Raw genomic sequence first — 20689 nt, 5'->3', positions numbered from 1 at the left:
CGTTTGATAGTATAGAGGACAATGTCAATGCAGATGTAAATGCAGTTGAAGTGTGCGTAGCTAGACAAAAGCCTCAGGGAAAAGGTGTTGATACAGTTCCATTTGCAACCCCCATATTGCAGCCACAAGCAGTCAAAATACCTTTAGGTCCTAAAGATATTGAGAGACTTGCTGAAAGTTTGCCATCAGTGCAAAGAAATTTTTCTGAGTTTAGGAGAGCATTGTTCAGTAAAATGCATCTTTACGACATGTCGTTGCCGGAAGTTACACAGCTGATGTCCGAAATTCTAATTGAATCTGAATTCAACAATTTTGAGTCTGCTGTTACTTCCGAACTGCAACATGTCAGTAAAGGCGATTTGAGAGTAGGTGTTTTGAAAATTTTAAAGAACATTGTTGGACCGAACGTGGACTGGTCAAAAATTACCAATTGTGTACAAGAGAAAAAAGAAACTGTTTGTGAGTACACAGAACGATTCTGTCAGACCGCTGCCGTTTACAGCGGAATTGCTGACACTCCAGAGAAAGTGTTAGGTCATAATGGTCCTCTAGTTCGCGCATGGTCCGATGGTCTTTTGTCAGAACATAGAAATGCATTGCCTTTCTTAGATCTTACATGGTCAAATAGAACCCTGCAAGACAACTTGGACAGTTTAGCTATTTGGGAAAGAGACTCTGATGTCAAAGAGAGAGTAAGAATTGCAGCAGTTTCTGTTAAGGTCAACTCAGAGAAGCAAAAGAAACGCAAAAGTCCTAGAGAAGCCAGTTGTTCTTACTGTGGCAAGCACGGACATTTTGGAAATGAGTAGGAAAAGAAAAAATAATTTTAAAGATGTAAATAAGGTTACTCAGCTTCTGCTTAGCCTGCTTGATATTCTGAAGCAGCCCCTCCCCTCCTCGTTAAACTCGTGGGGCAACTTGATACAGTGTTAACCATTTGGGCTGTGAGTGCTTAATTTCCCCAGTAACTCACAACAAAGATGAAAGACTTATTTTTGTTTAATAGAACAAAAGGAAAGTGACTGTCTCAGCCTTTGTTTGGGGGACATTAAGTAAGACTCACAGCCTTAAAATGTTATACTGCAGAACAATACAATCAGACACCATCCTCTGTTAATGATGTTTATTAGGACTGATGTTTCACTGGAGAATGGAAATGTGCCAATTTTCTCACACACTGTACAGTGTGTACACAACACAGGGATAGGATAGGACACATGGACCAGTGAGGAACGCAGGGAAGAACTGGAAGCAACATGCTTTCGGGGGCCAACCCTGCGGTGAAGATTCCCTTATAGGCCCTTCCCAACCATAGTCCATCCTCACCTCACTGTTCCTTTTTAGGTGTCTCATAAATTAAGAAATAGGGAAAAAAGGAACCACAATTAGCAGACTCAGATTGAATAGAGGATACAACCCTAAAGTTTGTAGTCTTTACAATGAATACTGGTCTGTTGCAGTTGTTCTTTGTTTGTTTGTTTTTAACCATATGCACTGACCTACACACCCGCATATGAAGACCCAACCTCCAGAAAACAACTAGACCAACTGCAGAGACTACAACCAACACAGAAGAAAAAATACACAACGCAGACTCACCTACGGGAACTTCAGTCATCCATCATCATGATCAAGATTATCAGACTACTACTAACCATCATGGATATCACACAAAGTGTGGACCCCAGAAACAACATCTTCTTAGAGCTGATGAATATGTCCTTGTTTGCTGGAAAGAACGTTTGCATGCCACATGCACCTTCAGTAGGAGCCGGAATCCCATGGGTTGCACACCCTATCTCTGTCTACAGCATCCTACCCAGCCAATTCAACGGCAGGTGCACCCTGGTTTATGTTCTACCAGCTATCAGAGAAAATACACACTCCACCCCAAGCTCTCCACAGCTACAAAATTCAGCTCCTTCTATCAACAAAGATGGCTGCTTTCCAGGCCTCACTAGTGTTCAAACGTGGTGGTCAAGAACTCTTGGAGCATTAATCCCATCGTATGGTGTACCTGAGTGCTGCACCGGGTTAATGGATCCAACAGAGAATTTGAACAAAATCCAACAAGACATTCTTGATCTTTCAACAAAATTACACCAGATGACTGAAGACAATTCTTCATGGTTCGGAAACTTGATAGGTAAACCCTGGCTGTGGATTAAAGAAATAGCAATGCTGCTGTTATTTCTCCTACTGGCGTTCTACGTATGCTTCCACAGTATCAAGTGTTTCATTCAACAAATGACTCACGCCTCGCACGAGAAAATGACTGGTCCAACCATAAAAGAATATTACCCGTAAGAACTTCACGGACCCTAATTGCATGTTTGTTTCTGTGTCAACATGCGATTACAGATAAACAACACAGATCATGCTTTGTGCCTGTAACTTACACAAGTTACAAGATTGAACTTGCTTTGTGCCTGTAACTTACATAAGTTACAAGATTGAACTTGCTATGTGCCTGTAACTTACACAAGTTACAAGAATTAACTTTTAAGTGTATAAATTTGTATTTTGTGAGTTTTTTTTTAGACTCTCAAAGGGGCAAGTGTGGGAAAGCATATTTATTAAAATGTTTAATATAGGTTTACATTGAATTTAGCATGTTAAAGTTAGGTATAAATTATGATTATCAGAGTTTTCTAGCAAAAGACTCTGGTCAGTCCTGTTTTACTGAAACTCTTGGAGTTTGTGTTTTAGCAAGAAAGTCCAGCCAGTCCTGTACTCGGGTCTCAGTGTTTGAATAGATATGCTGAGTGGATTAGGGTGGGCAATGCTCCCAGTCTAGAACTGGTTCCTAAACCTGTCTTTTTCGGTTCCTGGCCCTAAATGTATATAAACTGTAAGAGAACATTTCACGTCAGACTTGGTCCTGCAGCTACCGACAGCTCGTGTTCCCAATAAAGAATCCTGCTGAAGAAACAACCAAGTCTCCTGGTCTTTCGATTCTAAGTTCACAACACTCCTCAGAGAAAAGAGGCAAGCGGGAGTGGAGTACTCTCATTGAGCCGTCCTTCAATACCCACCAGGTCCGGATTTGTTGCGGAACGGCTGTGGCCATGACTGACAGCTGAAGTCACAAGGACCCACGAGATCTCGCGAATTCACGTATGATCGTGTGATATAAGTGCTGAATTGCTGCGGAGCTCTCCGGCTTCCGGCAAAAATAGAAGTTCAGCGAATCTGCTCTGGAGGGCTGCGGATCGGCGGCGTCAGAACGCAGCAGTTCCGCAGTCAGTGAAAATACACACAGTGGGTCTCATTCATGAAACATTAAATATACGAGTAAATATGTGAGTGATTTGCGCGTAAAGAGACCTTTCCGAAAACTCTTCTCCTGATTCACAAATACTTCGTAAACGTCAGATGTGATAGTGAAATCTTCTCAAAAGCGAATGAAAAAGAGAAATTTCTCAGATGCAGAAATTGAAGTTTTATTATCAGAAGATCATTCAAAATGCCACATTTTATTTTCAAGCGAACATAGTGGCGTATCAGGTCCTAAAAAAAAGGAAGCCTGGCAGCATATTACAGATGCAGTTAATGGAGTTTCATCTGTTAATCGAACAGTCCCAGAAGTGAAAAGAGCAGCCCAATTGAAAGCAATTAATTATTTGATTAAAGTGTTCCGTTTGCAGATAGCCTACTATTACTGGCTCTTATAATAAAAGTAAAAAGAAAAACCGTATGTAATTACTATATATATTTTTTCAAAATGCTGTGTAAATATGTACCCGATTAAGGTGAATTAAAATGCAGCCTTATGAGCAAAACGTTCGGATGTTAAACGCACTATTTACGCGTGGCTGGGAGCAGATGTAGATTTCTTTCGTACCATTCGAACATTTTATGAATCCGAAAATTTACGCCAAAACCACTTTACACACAATTTACACAAAAATTCGTTCTGCTCGTGTGTCATGAATGAAACCCATTGACTTTAATGGAAATTGACTCCGTTCCGCAGTTGGTGGAAATTAGGAGTAGGCTAAGTTTTCTCACTGTGTTCGGCACCGTCGCCTGAAATTGGTCCTCGTCGGCCTTTTTTCAGCCGATTCTAAATGTTGAATCGGCGTCGGGCCGTCGGTGAGAGAGATAACTCGTTATTGGCTGTTCAGCTTAGTTTACGAGTCAGTGCACGAGAATAATAGCAAAACAGCAAGCAAAACAACGCACCAAGCCGACGAACTATCGCTGATGAAAGCCGACTGTGTTGTACCTCGCATTGGGGGTAAAAAGCTGCACTTGAACACACCAAGAGAACTACAGCCGAGCCGACTGTTAGCTAGAATGCGCGTTCTGCGCCTGCGCTGCGTGTAAGGGAAACCGACGCTGCAGACTGCAGATACACAAACCATAAACAAAGCAGTGCGTGCTTACCGTTTTGAATATCAATCCTCCTGCTAAACACTTTCTTTATTCCACTCCGCTCGTGTTAATATTGAAATATTCGCCAAGGAACACTCAGGTAAGATGACGCACAAGATGACGCGCATCCCCCCCCCCTCCCTCCCCCTCCCCCTCCTCCCCCCCTCCCCCAACGCAGCGACGAGAGGCGACTTTCATCGGCGCTAGTTGACTTACCCCTGGTTTCACAGACAGGGCTTAAGACTAGTCCTAGACTAAAATGTAAGTCTGAGCTGTTTCCACTGAAATAAACTTGCACTGACTGATCTTAAAAATATATCAGTGCCTTTTTAGTTTTAAGATGCACATCGGTAATGTTTTTTTCTAAGCATGTTTATAAAAATTACTTAAATGTCCTAATTGATCTATGGTCTAATCCTGGCTTAGTCTAAGCCCTGTCTGTGAAACCGGGCCTTAGTGTGTTAAAAAAAATGTCTAAAATTTTGTATTGTCATTTAAAATATAATTGGAGGGTTCTTTTAATTTCTTGTTCTCATCCATCTTTGTGTTTTAATGTGAGCTATGTTTTTTCTGTCCTTCTCTGAAGAAAATGTGAGTAGAATTTGCTTGGGTGTTGCCGGAGTGTTCTTTTTAAGTGTTTTTAGTATGTTGCTGTGATAAAGGTTGGTAGGCTAATGGCTCATATCAAAGTTTTGAAAAAACGTGATCCTGTAATGGTAATAGAATGTTCATTCAAAGTTATCCGGCTTATTAATGTTCTCAAAATAATAGAACATTTTGAACATTCAGGAAACAATCAGAAATAACGTAATGGGAACATTAGCATATCGTTCTTAGAATATATTTGAGCTTGCTGGGGTGTTCTGGGTGGTTGATACAATCTCAGAATGCATAACATCCTGGTGTCTCATATGCATGGAACACATCATTCTAATCTATTTCAAACCTGTTCCTTAACCAGATGTCACTCTTTTTTTATTACAACATGGCTTGTATTTAAGGTCACCATGACCCAGGGGTCAAACCAAGAACAAGTGTCAATTATGGGTCAAAGGTCAGCATCATTTGTTCACTCTGGATTGTTGCAGTAAAAGAACCAAAAATGTGTGGTTCTTTTGATGTGCAAAATAAGCTTACCAAAAAGATGTGACACTTGATTAATTTTCCAGACTGCAGCAGTGTGAAGCTAAAGAATGACTTTTGATCTTCAAAATAACTAAATTCTAAGAGAAAGATAAAGAGTAAAAGAAAAAGCCCTTCCTGTTGGATGCATGGTCAAAGAACGCACAATTTTCCTCATGTGAAACATAATGAGAACGCATTCTTGGATCACTGTTTGTCTCAAAAACCTCATTTGAAAGATCTAAAAGTCTCTCAGATTTCATATTCTTAAAAATCTCTACAATCCTAAAATATTAACATTTAATAAATTTAAACCACAGATAACAAAATATCATTTATTTTAAAGAAAGACTATATATATATATATATATATTTTTTTTTTTTACAAAAAACAAGTTAGTGTACAAACCACAGAACAGCTCTTCTGCAAAAATGGGCATATTCAGAAAGTGTTATCTCACATAAACTCCACCCTATTCAAACCACCACTGATTGCACTCCCTGCATGGTCTTCAGACATTGGGAGGAAGGTTATCTCCAACAATACATGCTGAAGACACCCACAGGGACGGGACTGTTACACCCTTGGAAGAAATACCACTTCTATACATACAGTAGATATGAAAAAATGTAAAGCAGTTTAATTATGTAAATTCATGTTTTACTCACAATTCAATGTGATAGTTTCCAAAACAATTATACAATATTATTGTATAAGTGTATAGCATTGCCTAATGCACTGAATAGAACAGACTACATTAGACAACAAAGAAATAATCTAAAGGAATAGATGATTAAATTAACAATTTGTTATAATTTCTTTCTTCAAGTCTTTTGATTCTGAAATCATATCATAGCTTTGTATGCCCTCAACTTTAGCTATCAAATCTATGAAAGCTTGTTTCCACAACGGAATAAAAAATATAAAAAGGTAATTAACTCGCAACTGGGAGAAATTCTGACTTTTTTCTCAGAATTGTGAGATTTAAACTTGCAATTGCAAGAAAAGTCAGAATTGTGAGATAAAATGTCGCAATTACTTTTTAAAAAATTTCCCCTCTCAATTCTGAAAAAAAGTCTGAACTGTGAGCTATAAACTCACTATTTGAGAATACATTTGCAATTGCGAGAAAAAAGTCAAAATTGTGAGATAAAAAGTCACTATTACCTTTTTTTTATTTGTTATTTCATGGCAGAAACAAGCTTCCATACAAATCTCATTTGCACTTGTACACATTCAACATGCATTGCGACTGATTTGAAGTCAATGACATCAAACATCATTGCTTCAGCTTTTCATCGGATGTACCCTATAGCATATAGATGGCCTCAGAACTCAAAGCCATACAACTTTTATTTTATGCGGTTTCTTGAAGTAGTAGGCCTAGGCCCTACTGCACTCTAGCAGAGTGTGTCAAGTATTTGCATAGAAGTATCAGAATACTTTATTTTTTGTGTGCGTGTCAGTTCATACATTGCAAAAATTGCTGCACTGCATTTAATTATTTAAGATCAAGCCAAAATAATGTTTAAGTTAAATACTTGTTAATGTTAATATGGTGTATTTCTGGATAGCCATTTCTTTTAGCCAATCAAAAGGCGAATTCTGAAGGTATCCGCCCACTTCCTAAAATGAATGAAAGATCCGACAGAGCGTTTCGATAGGCAGAGTTCGGTTCACTCAGTTCAGTCAGTCAGTCGGTGTTTGTTGAGCAGCAGAGAAACTTACTCTCAACTCGTATACTCGTATACGATTAACTAAGCATATCTTGTAGTTATCTGTCTGGTTAAGAAACTAGATGTTTGCACGCGTCGTCTTCTACGCAGTTTTGTTATGTAACTACACAGACAAAAAGAAGCGTATGAGCCTATGACGCCAGAGTGTTTGTGGAGAAATGAAGATGTCCAGGAGCGGATCAGGTCTCCAGCCTCTTAAAGCTACTGTTCCCTTCACATTGCACAAACCAGCTGGAGCTGCCGTCACAAATATCACTTCAGGTGAAGTATATAATAACGTTACACATCAGTAACTATCACACATGATCTGAGCCTCTAAATGTCCTTGAAGATTAACAGGAAATGATTGAGTTTGAAAACACATTATTATTTGAATTTTTATTTTATTTTATTTTATGTGCTTTAAACGATCTAAACGTATACATAAATAGTTGTATTACGCTTATTTGAGCATTAAACTGTTTGTGCTTTTTAGTATGGTTTCTCATTATCTCTGGGCAAAGATGAAATTTATCAGTGAGTTCATTTCATCTACCCACACTACAGTTTTCTTCTGGACTTTGCTAGTGCATAGTAACATCATAATCATATTAATTATAAATACTGGCTGTATATTAACTTTAAACTTAAATAAATTACACTTATAAAGATGGATGGTTTCATATTTTGTCCAATATACAGTGGGGACTATGCGAATCAAAATCTAATTTAAAGCTTGAAATAAAGAAGCTTTTTTGATTTAAAAATATATTTTATGAAGCAATGACATTTTTTTTATGACATTTGGAGAATAATAAAGAAGAAATATTTTCGATATTTCACTAATCAAATAATACAACACTGGTGGCACTGGACATGTGAACTCCTTTGTACTAAAGGTCACATTTTCTTGCTTCCAGTGAAGCACAAGATGCTCTTTGAAACATCTCAAGTCTTGGTGGAAAACATGATCTGGTTTTGTTCGTGTCAGCTACAGTGTTATCGTCATTAAAGCAAAAGACAGTCAATCTAAATGCTAAGACATTTTGAAATTCATGTTAATCAGCTCAAATTGTTATATTTTAGAGATTTCATTGTATGCAATACATAATGTCTAATATATCTTTTTCATATGCAGTAATTCAAGAACTCTTATGATCTATTCTAGACCAGTGAATAGTGAAGTTTAATACAAAAGAGGATATAGGAAGAAACTTGCAATACACCCATTTATAAGAATAGCATGTTTAATAGCATGTTTCCTCATTGAAGTGTATAAATAATTGCTAAGCACTGGTTTTCTCTCCATGCAATATACAGTGATCACTTTGATTTCAGGTGTTTTGTCTGAAAGCCTTTTTATTCATTACAGAAGCTTTCTTGGTTCCTCAGGTGATTGGACCAAAGCCGAGTGGTGTTTGCAGACTCGGATCCGGCGCACACTATCTTTGGATGCGATTGTGGGGCCGTACTTACAAGGCCAGTGGCCCAAAGTGGGTGACAAACACAGTCCCAGCAGACACGGCAGGGAAGATAAATCCACACAGGTGAAGTGATTCAATGTCCTGGCTGAATCATGTGGGCCTGATTCAAATTATAATCTGAGTCCATAATAAATTCTAATCCATCATATCAACGGCTCAGCCATTAGTGATATTCTGTGAAGTGTGTGATATAAAAATAAAGAGGGTTTTTCACAAGGATGCCATAGAAGAACCATTTTTGGTACCCCAAAGAACCTTTCAGAAAGGTCAAGTGGTCATAGTGTCAAGAACATTTAAAAAATCTAAAGAACCCTTTTGTGGTATAGAAAGGTTTGTTGGAATTCTTCATGGAACCATAGATGCCAATAGAGCTGGTAAGTCCCGCCCATCCGTAAAACCCCACTGGACCTCTAGATTGAAAAATCGTCAATGCAAGTGAATGTGAGAAAATAATTATTTTCTGGTCCCGTTTGAATTGTGCCATGAATGTGAACATATGTTGTCTGTGAATTTTTTATATAATTTTTCATGTTACGAGTTTGACAGTATATTGTATGATTCTTTGGCTAGCAGTTGTGGAAAAGACATAACGAGAAAGACTACATGTCGCCTATGTGACGTCACCCCATAACACATTTTCCCTCCACTTGTCAAATCACGGTGCTAATGCTGCGATAATCTATGGAGACAGATCGAGATGCCTGTGTGTTTTGTACCCAAATGTCACCATTCAAACCAAATGGGCTGTTCTTTCTTCAGATTCCTGTCTGATGTAAAAACTAGGAATCGCTGGATAAAATGGATGTTGTAGTCCACAAAGTGCTCTCACACAAAGTCTAACCGTATCAAACTTCTACCCGCTAAATTGTAGCATTCTTCACACGAAAAATTATCTTAAAAATTCACAGACAACATATGTTCACATTCATGGCAAAATTCAAACGGGACCAGAAAATAATTATTTTCTCACATTCACTTGCATTGACGATTTTTTTCAATCTAGAGGTCCAGAGGGGTTAGCGGAAGACTTACCAGCTCTATAAAGAACCTTTATTTTTAATAGTGTATGTATTGTATAGATTCTAGATCAAACTGTTTAAAGGTTCCATTTAATTGGAAGTAGACTGTGGTATTCAATATAAATACCATGGTACATGAAAATGGTAATATTATCCCCATATAGACCTAGTGTATTCACTTTTAGGCCCTGTTTACACCTGGTAATAAGAATGCGTTTTGGTTGATCGGATTTCAAGTGCACGATGCTAAATACAGGTGTTAACGGGATCTAAAAGGTTTTGAGCTTGTCCACTTTCGACCACTTTTCGATTGCTTTCGTAGTGTAGACGCTCATTTGGTAGAATGCATTCGAACAGCCACACAATGCGTAAACATTATGTAAAGTGCCCTAGCCAGACAGGATTTAAACTTTGCCAGCTGGAGACCCAAGTTTGGTTTGAAGATGAAAAACGTACCAAGCACAATGTTCTCTCACCATTTCTGATTTCTAACACACACTCACAGCGTTCGGTGTGGTCTATCAGCGCAGTAAAGAAAGCTGATGCTCTCCTTATTGTTTCCATTGTGTGTCCGCATTCATATGTAAATTGCACAAGATTATTTTGTCCATTAGATCTAAAGATCTTAAAAAAAACTATATTTACCCACCCATAGACCCTCCCCTCGAAGAAATCAGGACAGAAGTTGTAGAAAGTGGGCAAAAGAGATGGATTAAAATACCAGGTGTAAACAGGAATGCGTCTCCCTCGTCTACTTGCGATCCAACCAAAACGCATCTTAATACCAGGTGTAAACAGGGCCTGCCTTAGAATCAACATCAGTTTCAGGTGCCCTGATCACAAGTGGATAAGTTTACCAACAGTGTGTGTCAGCTGACTCACCCAAGACTTATGTTAATAACAGTGTAAACAGAGCCATGCAGTATCGTGGTAAATACCAGAGGTCCATTGTCTCTTCGGACACCATCACTGTACCGTGGTGTGCACAAACTAGGCTATTACATCACATCCTATCCTATGATTTACTGCAATCACTATGAACTTTAACCCTCAGCTCAGCTGTGAAGGGAAGTTGGCACATTAGCCTTTTATTTTTAAATATCATCTGTTTTCTGTTCCTTATAATATAAGCCAAAATTTCACGCTTCCTATTATATTGTTGACTTAAGACTGTTTTACCCACTAAAATTACCTTATAAATGAGTCTCTCTAAGTTAAATGTATTTTCTTTGCTTGTGATGCTGGTTAATATCAAAATATCTGATTGTACTAGTTCAACCAAAAATGAGAATTGTCTTTTTTTACTCAACCTAAGGCAAAATTAAACAAATCGTTCATTGAAAATCCTTATTGATTTGTTAGGGGGCTGGTGTGGCTTCAGCCCTGGTCCCAAAATCGTTCATCCATGAAACAAAAGAAGACATTTAGTGGAATGTTCACAAAGATGTTTTTCATAGGATGAAAGCATGCAGGACAGACAAGCAGATCTATTCTTCTGCATTGTGATGTACATTCGAGTGTAACGGTTTATCAAAAAAAAAAAAAAAAGTACTTGATTTTATTTATTGGTTGATTGGATTTTGAGATGTGGGCTTTGCACTCATATGTGGAAGCAGGGTTTAAGTTGACTAAATGATTGGAGAAGTCCTGCATATATGTACATCAGCAGGCATTTATGAGTTATGACATTTTGATTAAACATTATGAGGTCAAAAAACAAACAAACAAACAAACATACAATCGTTCCCAATAAGATCTATAACATGCAATTATAAAATAGATGGGCTGAATTTTCATGTCATGCCAACTTTAAAATAAGGCCAAAAATGCAATCCCTTTAAGGAATCAGCCAGCCCAGTACAACACTATTGCTGTCTAAGCAAATTAAAATGTTTATAGTGTAATTGTATGTATTTATGTTGGCTGTTATTTTTGTAAAAGACACCACATGTGTGGTTAGCTGGAGATGAAAGAACAGCTGTTGGATTTCACAAACGCTCAGCATCATGGGGAAATTCAGAACATCTCCAGGATGGAAGTGACAATTGTGCAGGTTCATCGGTAAGTCAAACATCACAGTAAACATGCCACTTCAATTCTGTTATGGAAATAACTTGAAACTATAGAAAGTTCATGTGTTGTGACTCATGGAAAATGTATTACTCTAGATCACACTACATACTTGTACATGTGAGTAAGAAAATGTCTGCTGTTTCTCTGCTCTTTTTTGTTTTGTTTTGTTCTTACACTGTTTTTCTTTCTAAGTTTTCCAAGCTGAAACAACAACTGCAACAGAAGCAAAGGTCAGGTTTTCCAGTTGGCAACCAAGAGAAACTGCACAACCAACATCAGGTACTAACACACACACACACACACACTATCATTCTCTCTTTCTCACTGTTCTATGCTCCCTGGTTCCTCATTCACAATCCTCATTTCTCTTTTCAACCTGAACATAAAATTAAACTGAGTTATTTGGAATTTGTCTAATTGTGGTTTGATTTAATTTAGGCAGTGGCTATTTGTGAAAAAGCTAAGTGTAAATAGGGATAGATTCTATTTATAGTTAATCCAAATAGTGGCAGATACTATTTGCACCTCAGTGTATTGTTGTACATTATAAAACAGTAGAAGATACGGTATCTCAGATTTAACCAAGATCACCAAAGTTAAAATACAAATCCAGTGAGTGTATACCAGAATACCAGGAAGAAGGACTTGGTTGGCAAGGGCTTTTTAGCTTAGCATGTAGCACCATATCCAGTGGTACCCATTAGTCACTTATACACCCAAAAATACCCATTAGTCACTTATTTCCACTTTTCCATTATTATTTTGAATGAACACCTCTCTGAGCTGATATGCGATAAAAAAACGAAGAATGGGATCGGAAAAGGTGGATTCAGACTCTGGTCGGTCTCAGCAAAAGCTAAATTCAGTATTCTTACTCATGCCACTGTTCGTTATCAAACAGGTTTCTTTTGTAAATTTTGTACAAACAAGGTAGGCTGTTTGCACTTAGTGTTTTACTAAATGTTGGCTAGTTTTGCTTAGCCAGACCTTAAGACTGATGGGCCCAGTTGCATGAAAGCCCTTAAGTTAAGAAAACCCTTAGTTATAAGGTTAAGGGCTCCCTTAGTGAAACATGGGTTGCATGTTTTTGGGTATTGGAATATTGAATAAAAATGCTCCAAATCATATGGACTGTTCAGCAGATGGGACTGAGATCTGAGAGTTTATTTTGAACCCCAGACTTTCTACAGTAGATGGCTGAGGAGCAGAGAACTATGTGCGCACTGTTGAGCTGTAAGCTGCATCCACACATTTCATTAAGGTACGTCGAGCTAGAGACAAGCACCATCCTTCTTGGGGATGAGGAAGTAGAGGCTATAAAAGCCTGTGGGCAGCGGGGACATTTTCTACCACACACTATGCTAGCAGAACCTGTATCTCTGCTTGGAGGACATGGGAGTTGGCATCCGATATATCCGAGACCGAAGTGTAAGTCACATCCCTGAAGCGGGGGTCTACAAGTGAATTGGAACGAGTAACCCCTTTTTTATTGTATCTAAAACCCAATTAAACACGCCTGGAATGGCTTCTCAATCCTCCACTAGAAGGAAACGGTAGCACTTCGCTGGGTGGAAGCCCTGCTTAAACTTGGGATCTGCTTTCTGCTGGGGCTGAGTGGGTATGGAAGCCGGATTGGCGTGCTGCTGAGTCAACGGCAATTTAGGATAACTTGAAGCAGCTGAGGAACTTGCTCTCTTTGGCAGAAAATGGCACATCACCTGTGATGTCTTCTGTGCTGCTGAATTATTATTATTTTTTCATATTTTTTCCATCACTTCCACTGTGTGCTTGAATTAATTATCTCACGTCAGGCTTTCGTCTTCTGCACAAGAGTGTCTGATTATAGCGGCAAGCTTGGGTGTTTTTCCCCCATCTTTCAAGAAACAATTTTCTTTTCCTTGGTCCAATTTGGTTTAGATTTCTTGTTTCCAGTAGCCTACTGTAAAGCTGCTTAGCACACAGAACTAGGCATCAAGCCGCGTGACATCTTGGACACCAAACACGTCATTCTGTACTTTCGTGCTTCAAGGCTGCAAAAAATCTGTGAATCTAATCACCAAACAGGCAAAGTGGCATTGATGTGTGAGTACAATACAGTAACAACGAGCTGGACAAGTATAATGTAATTTTATGAAAAACTATGTGAGTGGCACGGCAGGATTTTGAGCATCCTCAGGTGTCGTAGCTGGACTCATAGAGATGTGCTCGAATTTTAGGACGCTCTGTCGTCCGTCAGACCGCCTTTAATAATTTCCATAACTCAAATATTGTAGTACAGCTGTATAGTTTAGTAAATGTAAAACTGGTTCAAAAGTCAGTGGTCCGTTATGTTCTGTTTATTGTGTGAGATTTTGTAACTATAGCAACCGCTTCTCCATTGCCGTGTTTTGCCAGAAACTATCGCAAAATGCTTAGTATAAACACTCAGGTAAGGGTGACATTTGTTGCAATGCTCTTAAAGAAATCCCTTGCCTCAGGGATTTTTCCCCCTCAGGGATACCTTTAAGTCAAACCACTTAAGAGGTTTCATGCAACCGGGCACTGGACCTCCACCATTCCATTCATTGACCAAGGTCTGCCCAAAAGTCTGACCAGCACGTGAAACTATAACGTCGAAGTCCCTACAATAAACCGGCATGTAAAACTTTTGGACGTATTTAAAGTCTATGCTGTGAAATTCACATACTTCTGAAAATCCAGTGTTTAGCTGATCCTGATAAGTGCTCATTGTCACAGTTGTAAACACGATGGCTTTCTACTTTTATGAGGGGGTTTGGCATCATATCAGCTTTGTTTCCAGGTGGATCATTAAAGAACGCGACACACACGTCTCCAGGAAATCATGTAGAATTCAACCTATCAGATAATGACTTCCAATTTTGTGTGCCTTATGCATCAGACGTTCGGTCCATGTGCGTGATTTCTGAGGCTGAGTCTAAATGTTGCTTGCATTTAAAGCAACACTAAGGAACTTTTCCTCTTCGGTCGCCCTACAGGTTGGAAGCGGAATTGTCCATTACCGCTGTCGTAAATCATTCCGCCACCCGCAGCCTACCGTCGCACACACGCTCGCTGTTTATCCAGCATCGGCTTTGAAATGAACGATGTCCACAGACAAGGTAGAGTATGTTGCATGATTTCATGAAAGTATGATGTATTGCGACATCAGAAACGAAGAAAAACTAAATAATGACTATCGTAACGCTTGACGTAAAGCAAGTCAAATTTGTAGTTTTCTTATGTCTCATTCGAACTACAGAAACGCGACCCGGTTTGGCAAACTTGCATAGTGTGGTTATATCAGATATAGAGACGCAAAGCGAATCCAGAAGTGCCTTTCACCCTGTTACGACTTGATGAACCACTGATACGATTTTGGAAACATTATTTTAAGGTAAAAAATGTTCCTTTGTGTTGCTTTAAGGAGGGACCCCAGTCATATCCAAGGATCATATCACAGAGACTTTTTTATTTTACTTAGTTAGCAACCACCCAGAACACCTAACAAAACAATATGCTAACAGCCACTTACAACACCTTAGCAACATGGCAACACCCTAGCAACCACCCACAACACCCTAGAATAGTGACCGTGAGTTTTGCACAGGCAAACAGCTTGAATATGTAAACATTGTCATTATTTGTATTATTTATCTAGCTAGTTTTTGCGTGAAAATCTATGTGATTGCATTTCACGTATCATTTCAACATTTTTGCATATGAAATTAGAATAAGATCCTGTTTGTATTGTAATTTAGGAGGCTCATTATTGGCTGTACCAAAGCTCATAAAATTCAAATGAGTTCAGTGGTCTGTGGGTGAAGCCTTCAAATGCACTCAAGTGATATATTCTGACACATGTACAAAAATGTTAGAGGAAGTGTGGAGGATTGCAAAATGTAACAGGAAGAGTGGTTGTCAAAAGCTGTTCTGCTTTAACACATGCTGGCCAGCTGCAAACAGAAATCACACACTCCAGGGTTATTCATTTCAGAGTTTTATTTCATTTTGTATTATGGTTCCTAATTCCAGTTTAGTTTTAGTTGGATATGAAGGTGTTTTTCTGGCTATTGTCATTGTTAGTTTTTATCCGTTTACTACATGTTTTAGCACCAAATTGAAGGCCATCCTCCTGCCACATGACATGCACAGCACTTTATTAGATATGTACTGTAAACTTGGTTTTATAATCGCTACTACACGTTTTATTAAACACATGTACAACAATGCAGGAGACTGCAGTACTCACTGACAATGAAATGAGCAATGAATATTGTCAAGTCATCGTTATTTATATAGCACCTTAGACAATACACATTGTTTCAAAGCAGCTTTAAAGTGATAACAGAAATTCTTCAGTGATTCAAACAGTTCAATATGGCTGTACACACGTACAGCAGCTCTAAAAGAAAAGTTTCATTTTTCAGCCGAAGTCAGTTCAGTGTTGATACAGTTCCGTTGTAAAGATCATCAATTATTAAATTAGTTAATTTCATCTTTGTAACATCCATCATTCATCTTCAGGGCATTAATGATTCAACTCCATAAAGTGGATCCACTCAGGTACACATTGGAGAACAACTAGTTGCGGATGGATGGATGGATGGATGGATGGATGGATGGATGGATGGATGGATGGATGGATATATATATATACACACACACACACACACACGGATATATACACACACATACATGGATATACACACACACACACACACACACACACACACACACACACACACACACACACACACACACACACACACACACACACACACACACACACACCAGGCTTAGGAGAATAATTAAATCAGAACATCCAGCATGGATTGAAAATGTAAAACTGAAACCATCTTTTTAGTTTTTGTCAAATGCTCTTGCATATAAATAAACATTCAAACAAGTCCCCTTATCTTTGCTAACTTCATCTTAAATTGTGACCATGAAATGTGTCATATGTGTGATGTGGTAATTTTCATCATTCTCAGGAGTTTGAAGATGTATTGCATGCCTTTAAAGTCTGTTTGTTGTTCACCTACAATTTGGAGATAAAAATGTAGGAAACAGGAAAACTCAGTTTCTGTTAATAAAAAAAGTGGCCACTGACAATAGAAAGGATAAAAATAGCATTTGCTCAATTTAAAACCAATAGATAAAAATGGAAAGGCCTTGTAATCATAGTAGTATCAAATATGTGTGCGTTTCCTGTCTTCTCAGTCCTCGGCTGCGTCATTGACTCGACTGCCGTCACGTCTTCGACACAGTGAAGAGAGACTAGATCAGGAGCTGGAGAAAGTCTTCATACATTATTCACCCGTTGACCACTGTGGAGTAAGTTTCTTAACACTTTTCACTGTTTGAACTGATTGTGAAGGCTGATGTCATGCTATTTTGCATATTATTTAAACTGGATAACCAAGCCCAAATGCTCAGGGTTTTTTTTTTTTTTTACAAACCTGCACAACTGGAAACATATGTAACTGTATTTGTGTTTCTCTTTTGTTTTTTAGCTACATGAGGTTCCTGATGGCCACAGGGCTCCTGTTCCACACCTGAGCTCCAGGAGTGGGTTTCAGATCGAGTCTTCTTGTGTATCTTCCCAGTCCTCTTTATCTTCATTCACATCTTGCACTCCACAGTGCCCTTTAGATCTTGATACTGGTAGGTCTCTTTTTTTTTCGAACTCTCACTGTATGTAATGGTGGACAAACGTCCCTGTTTCCGGAGACAATCCTGGTTTTTGGTGTCCTGTCCCCGACTAAATCTACACCCTTCAAATACACAACAAAAAGCCCGACCCACATACTCTGCAGGTTACCAGAGCAATTTTGTAGTGATTATTTTCACCAACAGAGGGCTGCAAGCTACACTGATTAAAGTAAAACTGTTTTAGTTTTTGTACAGTATGTACTGTATACCAGGGCTTGAATGGGGTGTGTTTGTTTTGCACACAATTTTAGACATTCCCAAAAAAGTTCAGCAACCACAGTGGAGTAATTCCCACACACATCTTAACTATATCACATGGGTGAAAGTATAACTTGATATAAATAAATAAAAACTAAACAATTACATTTGCATCATTTACATTTACAGGAATAACTTTGCGCTCAAAATAAGTCTAAAATGCAAAATAATAAGCCTAATTAGGTCTTATTAAATGGTAAATATAATAATGCAATATAATAGTATAATATGGTAAAGATCCATTTCCAAAAGCACAAACATTAAAGGACACTTGAAAAGTAAAAAAAGTTGTAATATCGATTCTAAAGTCCCAAGAATCAATCTTTTTTAATCTATGCGGTTTTCAGTTGATGACTGAACAAAACTTTGTAGCGTGCAGCCGCCCCCAAAGGACATTGCATTATAACAGAGTATTATATTTATTCTATTATATTATATATTCGGGTAAGCCGTCGTGTAACACTAGTTTGTTCATTCAATAGTATTTGTGCGCTGAAAGTGATGTACTGTAGATGTGTGATCAAAATAAATATAGTTAATCGATAAGCAACTGGTCACTGGGAATGCTTTTGAAATGCATAATAATTCCAAGTGAAAATGGTAATGAGTCTTGGCTGACCATTTGTGATCGGATCACTGAAAATGCATCTAAATACCATGGTGGAAACAGGGCTTCTGTCTCGCACGCTCCATTTCCGTGATATTGTGTATAATTTCTGACCATCGGAGCTGCTATCAATGTGCGGGAGTCTTCCGAAACTTCTAGGAGAGATGGGATGTCCGGAAATGTTTTTATGACAGCTCCCATTTAAATGTTTATATTAAAAAAAAAAAAAAATAATAATAATAATAATTTGCAGAAACATAATTGTCATTAACACAATTGTTAAAATAGTTCTTGAAAGGCACTTTTATAAATACAATGTATTATCATTATTAAAATGTAATTTCTATAACATTATTAATAATAATAATAATAATAATAATAATAATAAGTAGCCTATACAAATCTACAAATCTAATACAAATTTAACCTTTAATATTATAGTAATGTACCAAATTGATGATATTAAAACCAGTTTGGGTTAGTTTCACTCACCAAATCATAATGATAATTAATTATAATAATATAATGTTAGTATATGGAACTGACAACTATTAAAAAACACAAGAAATATATTGTCCCTTTTTTTGAGTTTATAAATATGTACTCTTGTCTGATTTGAACTGACTGTGACCCTGCTCTGTCCTCAGTTGGGGAGGTAAACTCATGTATCCTGATGTTGTCCTCATCACCACGGCCTAATAACAGCTACTGCTTCCAGAGAGATCCGCCAGAGGGCTGTGAGAGAGTCCGAGTGTGTGAAGAGAACGTGTAAGTAGGCATACAATGACAGGGTGTTTCTATGTGGTGTTCTGAGTGGTCACTGCACTTTGCTTTGAACAACACTACTGTTTTTGTAGTTTTCCTTCACCTTGCATCATGTCTTTTTTAAAATTTGTATTCCTATCCTCTAATTCAGCCCACCATGCTTGGATCAGGTGTATGTATCCTCTTGCCCCGACCCGAACAAAGTGAACTTCACCACACACACAGGCTCAGCCTTCTGCCCTGTCAATCTCCCAAAGCCCCTCCTTCCTCCAGTGGACTTCCTGATCTGCAGCCTCTCAGTTTCTCCAGGGTCCTGCTGGGTGGGACAGTGATGACTTAATGAGAGAGAGCGAGAGAGAGAGAGCGAGAGAAGAAGTGACTGTGTCTTTAAAAACACTTGTAATGTTGTACTTGCTTCAGTATCCTTACTATAAAAAATTATATTTTCCATTGTTGAACAGTGAAAAATATATACATTTATTTTCCAGTTTAAAAAGTAATTGTAATACGAGTACCAGCTTCTTTAAATTTCTTTAATGAGAGTGGTGAAAATATCCTGTTGGAATGGCAGACAGGATAGATTTATCCTGGCAGTATAGTATAGGCAGTTTTATAAGAAAAGGGCTGTCCTTTGAATATTGAATATTGAGCAGCGAAGAATGAGTAGATTTGTTTGTTATATAAAGACAAATGGTACTATTAAGGCAATGCTTGTATTTTAAATCAGTATTTTACCACCCACTTCAGCGTTATAATGAACAAAGAAATTATCAAATGTTTTAATTTTTATATTTGTACCTTAGCTTTATTTAGTTACAGTTATTGAAAAGATCAGAAGATGGTATTGTGGGTGGGTTTCAGTGGGTATATTCATGTCATTGGATTTAAGGTAAATTCCAGTCATATTTACATTCACCCTTTACATTTGTGCTTTTTACAAAAGTCGATTCTTTTGGTTTAATAAATGTTACACTTGTGTATCTTTAACATATAAATGTTAATTTTTTACTTGTATAGATGAATCTGGACATGAATGTAAGCTCAGTTGAGTGCTCTGTACTGTTTGCACATAAGTTTTTGCTAAACATAAGCTATATAATGTGGTGACGCACTATTTGACTTCAAAGTATTTCTTTATTCAATGTGCTCATTTAATGCACGTGATTTTTGTTGATGTTTTAAGCTTTGGTTAAAATGCTTTATATTCAGATGTATTAATTTGAACTGTTGGCCTTCCTGTTGGGAAGTGCTTGGGGAAACTACATGCAAATTGATGATTCGTCAATCTTGTTTTATTATTATTGTTCTTTTATTGCTATAAATCAATTTAAAAATTCTTGCATGTCTGCAGTATGTTTTGGCACTGATAAAAGGAGAACAAGAATGTAAAAAAAAAAATAAAAAAAAATTAAGTGCTAATCTCATGTCATGTAATCTGCACTAAACGGAAAAATTGTATTTGTGTGCCCTTACCGTTTTTTTTTTCACAATTCAATTTCCTATCTGCTGCTGCAGCAAACACAGAATGTTTCCATATGGGAATCAAATATGAATGT

The 20689-nt window shown here is 37.8% G+C and overlaps 1 protein-coding gene across 1 annotated transcript; it reads left to right on the top strand.

Moving 5' to 3' along the window:
- The first annotated feature begins 7138 nt into the window (after window positions 1-7138).
- Window positions 7139-20520, top strand: fam117ab (family with sequence similarity 117 member Ab). Its single transcript, XM_079851315.1, has 8 exons — window positions 7139-7497; window positions 8608-8762; window positions 11660-11779; window positions 11984-12070; window positions 17012-17125; window positions 17305-17455; window positions 19016-19136; window positions 19285-20520. The coding sequence occupies exons 1-8, from the start codon at window positions 7395-7397 to the stop codon at window positions 19463-19465; spliced, it is 1032 nt and encodes a 343-aa protein (XP_079707441.1). The 5' UTR covers window positions 7139-7394; the 3' UTR covers window positions 19466-20520.
- Window positions 20521-20689: the final 169 nt, after the last annotated feature.

This window comes from Squalius cephalus (genome assembly GCF_949319135.1).
Source record: "Squalius cephalus genome assembly, chromosome: 19".
Taxonomy (NCBI): domain Eukaryota; kingdom Metazoa; phylum Chordata; class Actinopteri; order Cypriniformes; family Leuciscidae; genus Squalius; species Squalius cephalus.
The sequence above is the reverse complement of the archived record's forward strand: the minus strand, read 5'-3'. Positions and strand labels throughout refer to the sequence as shown.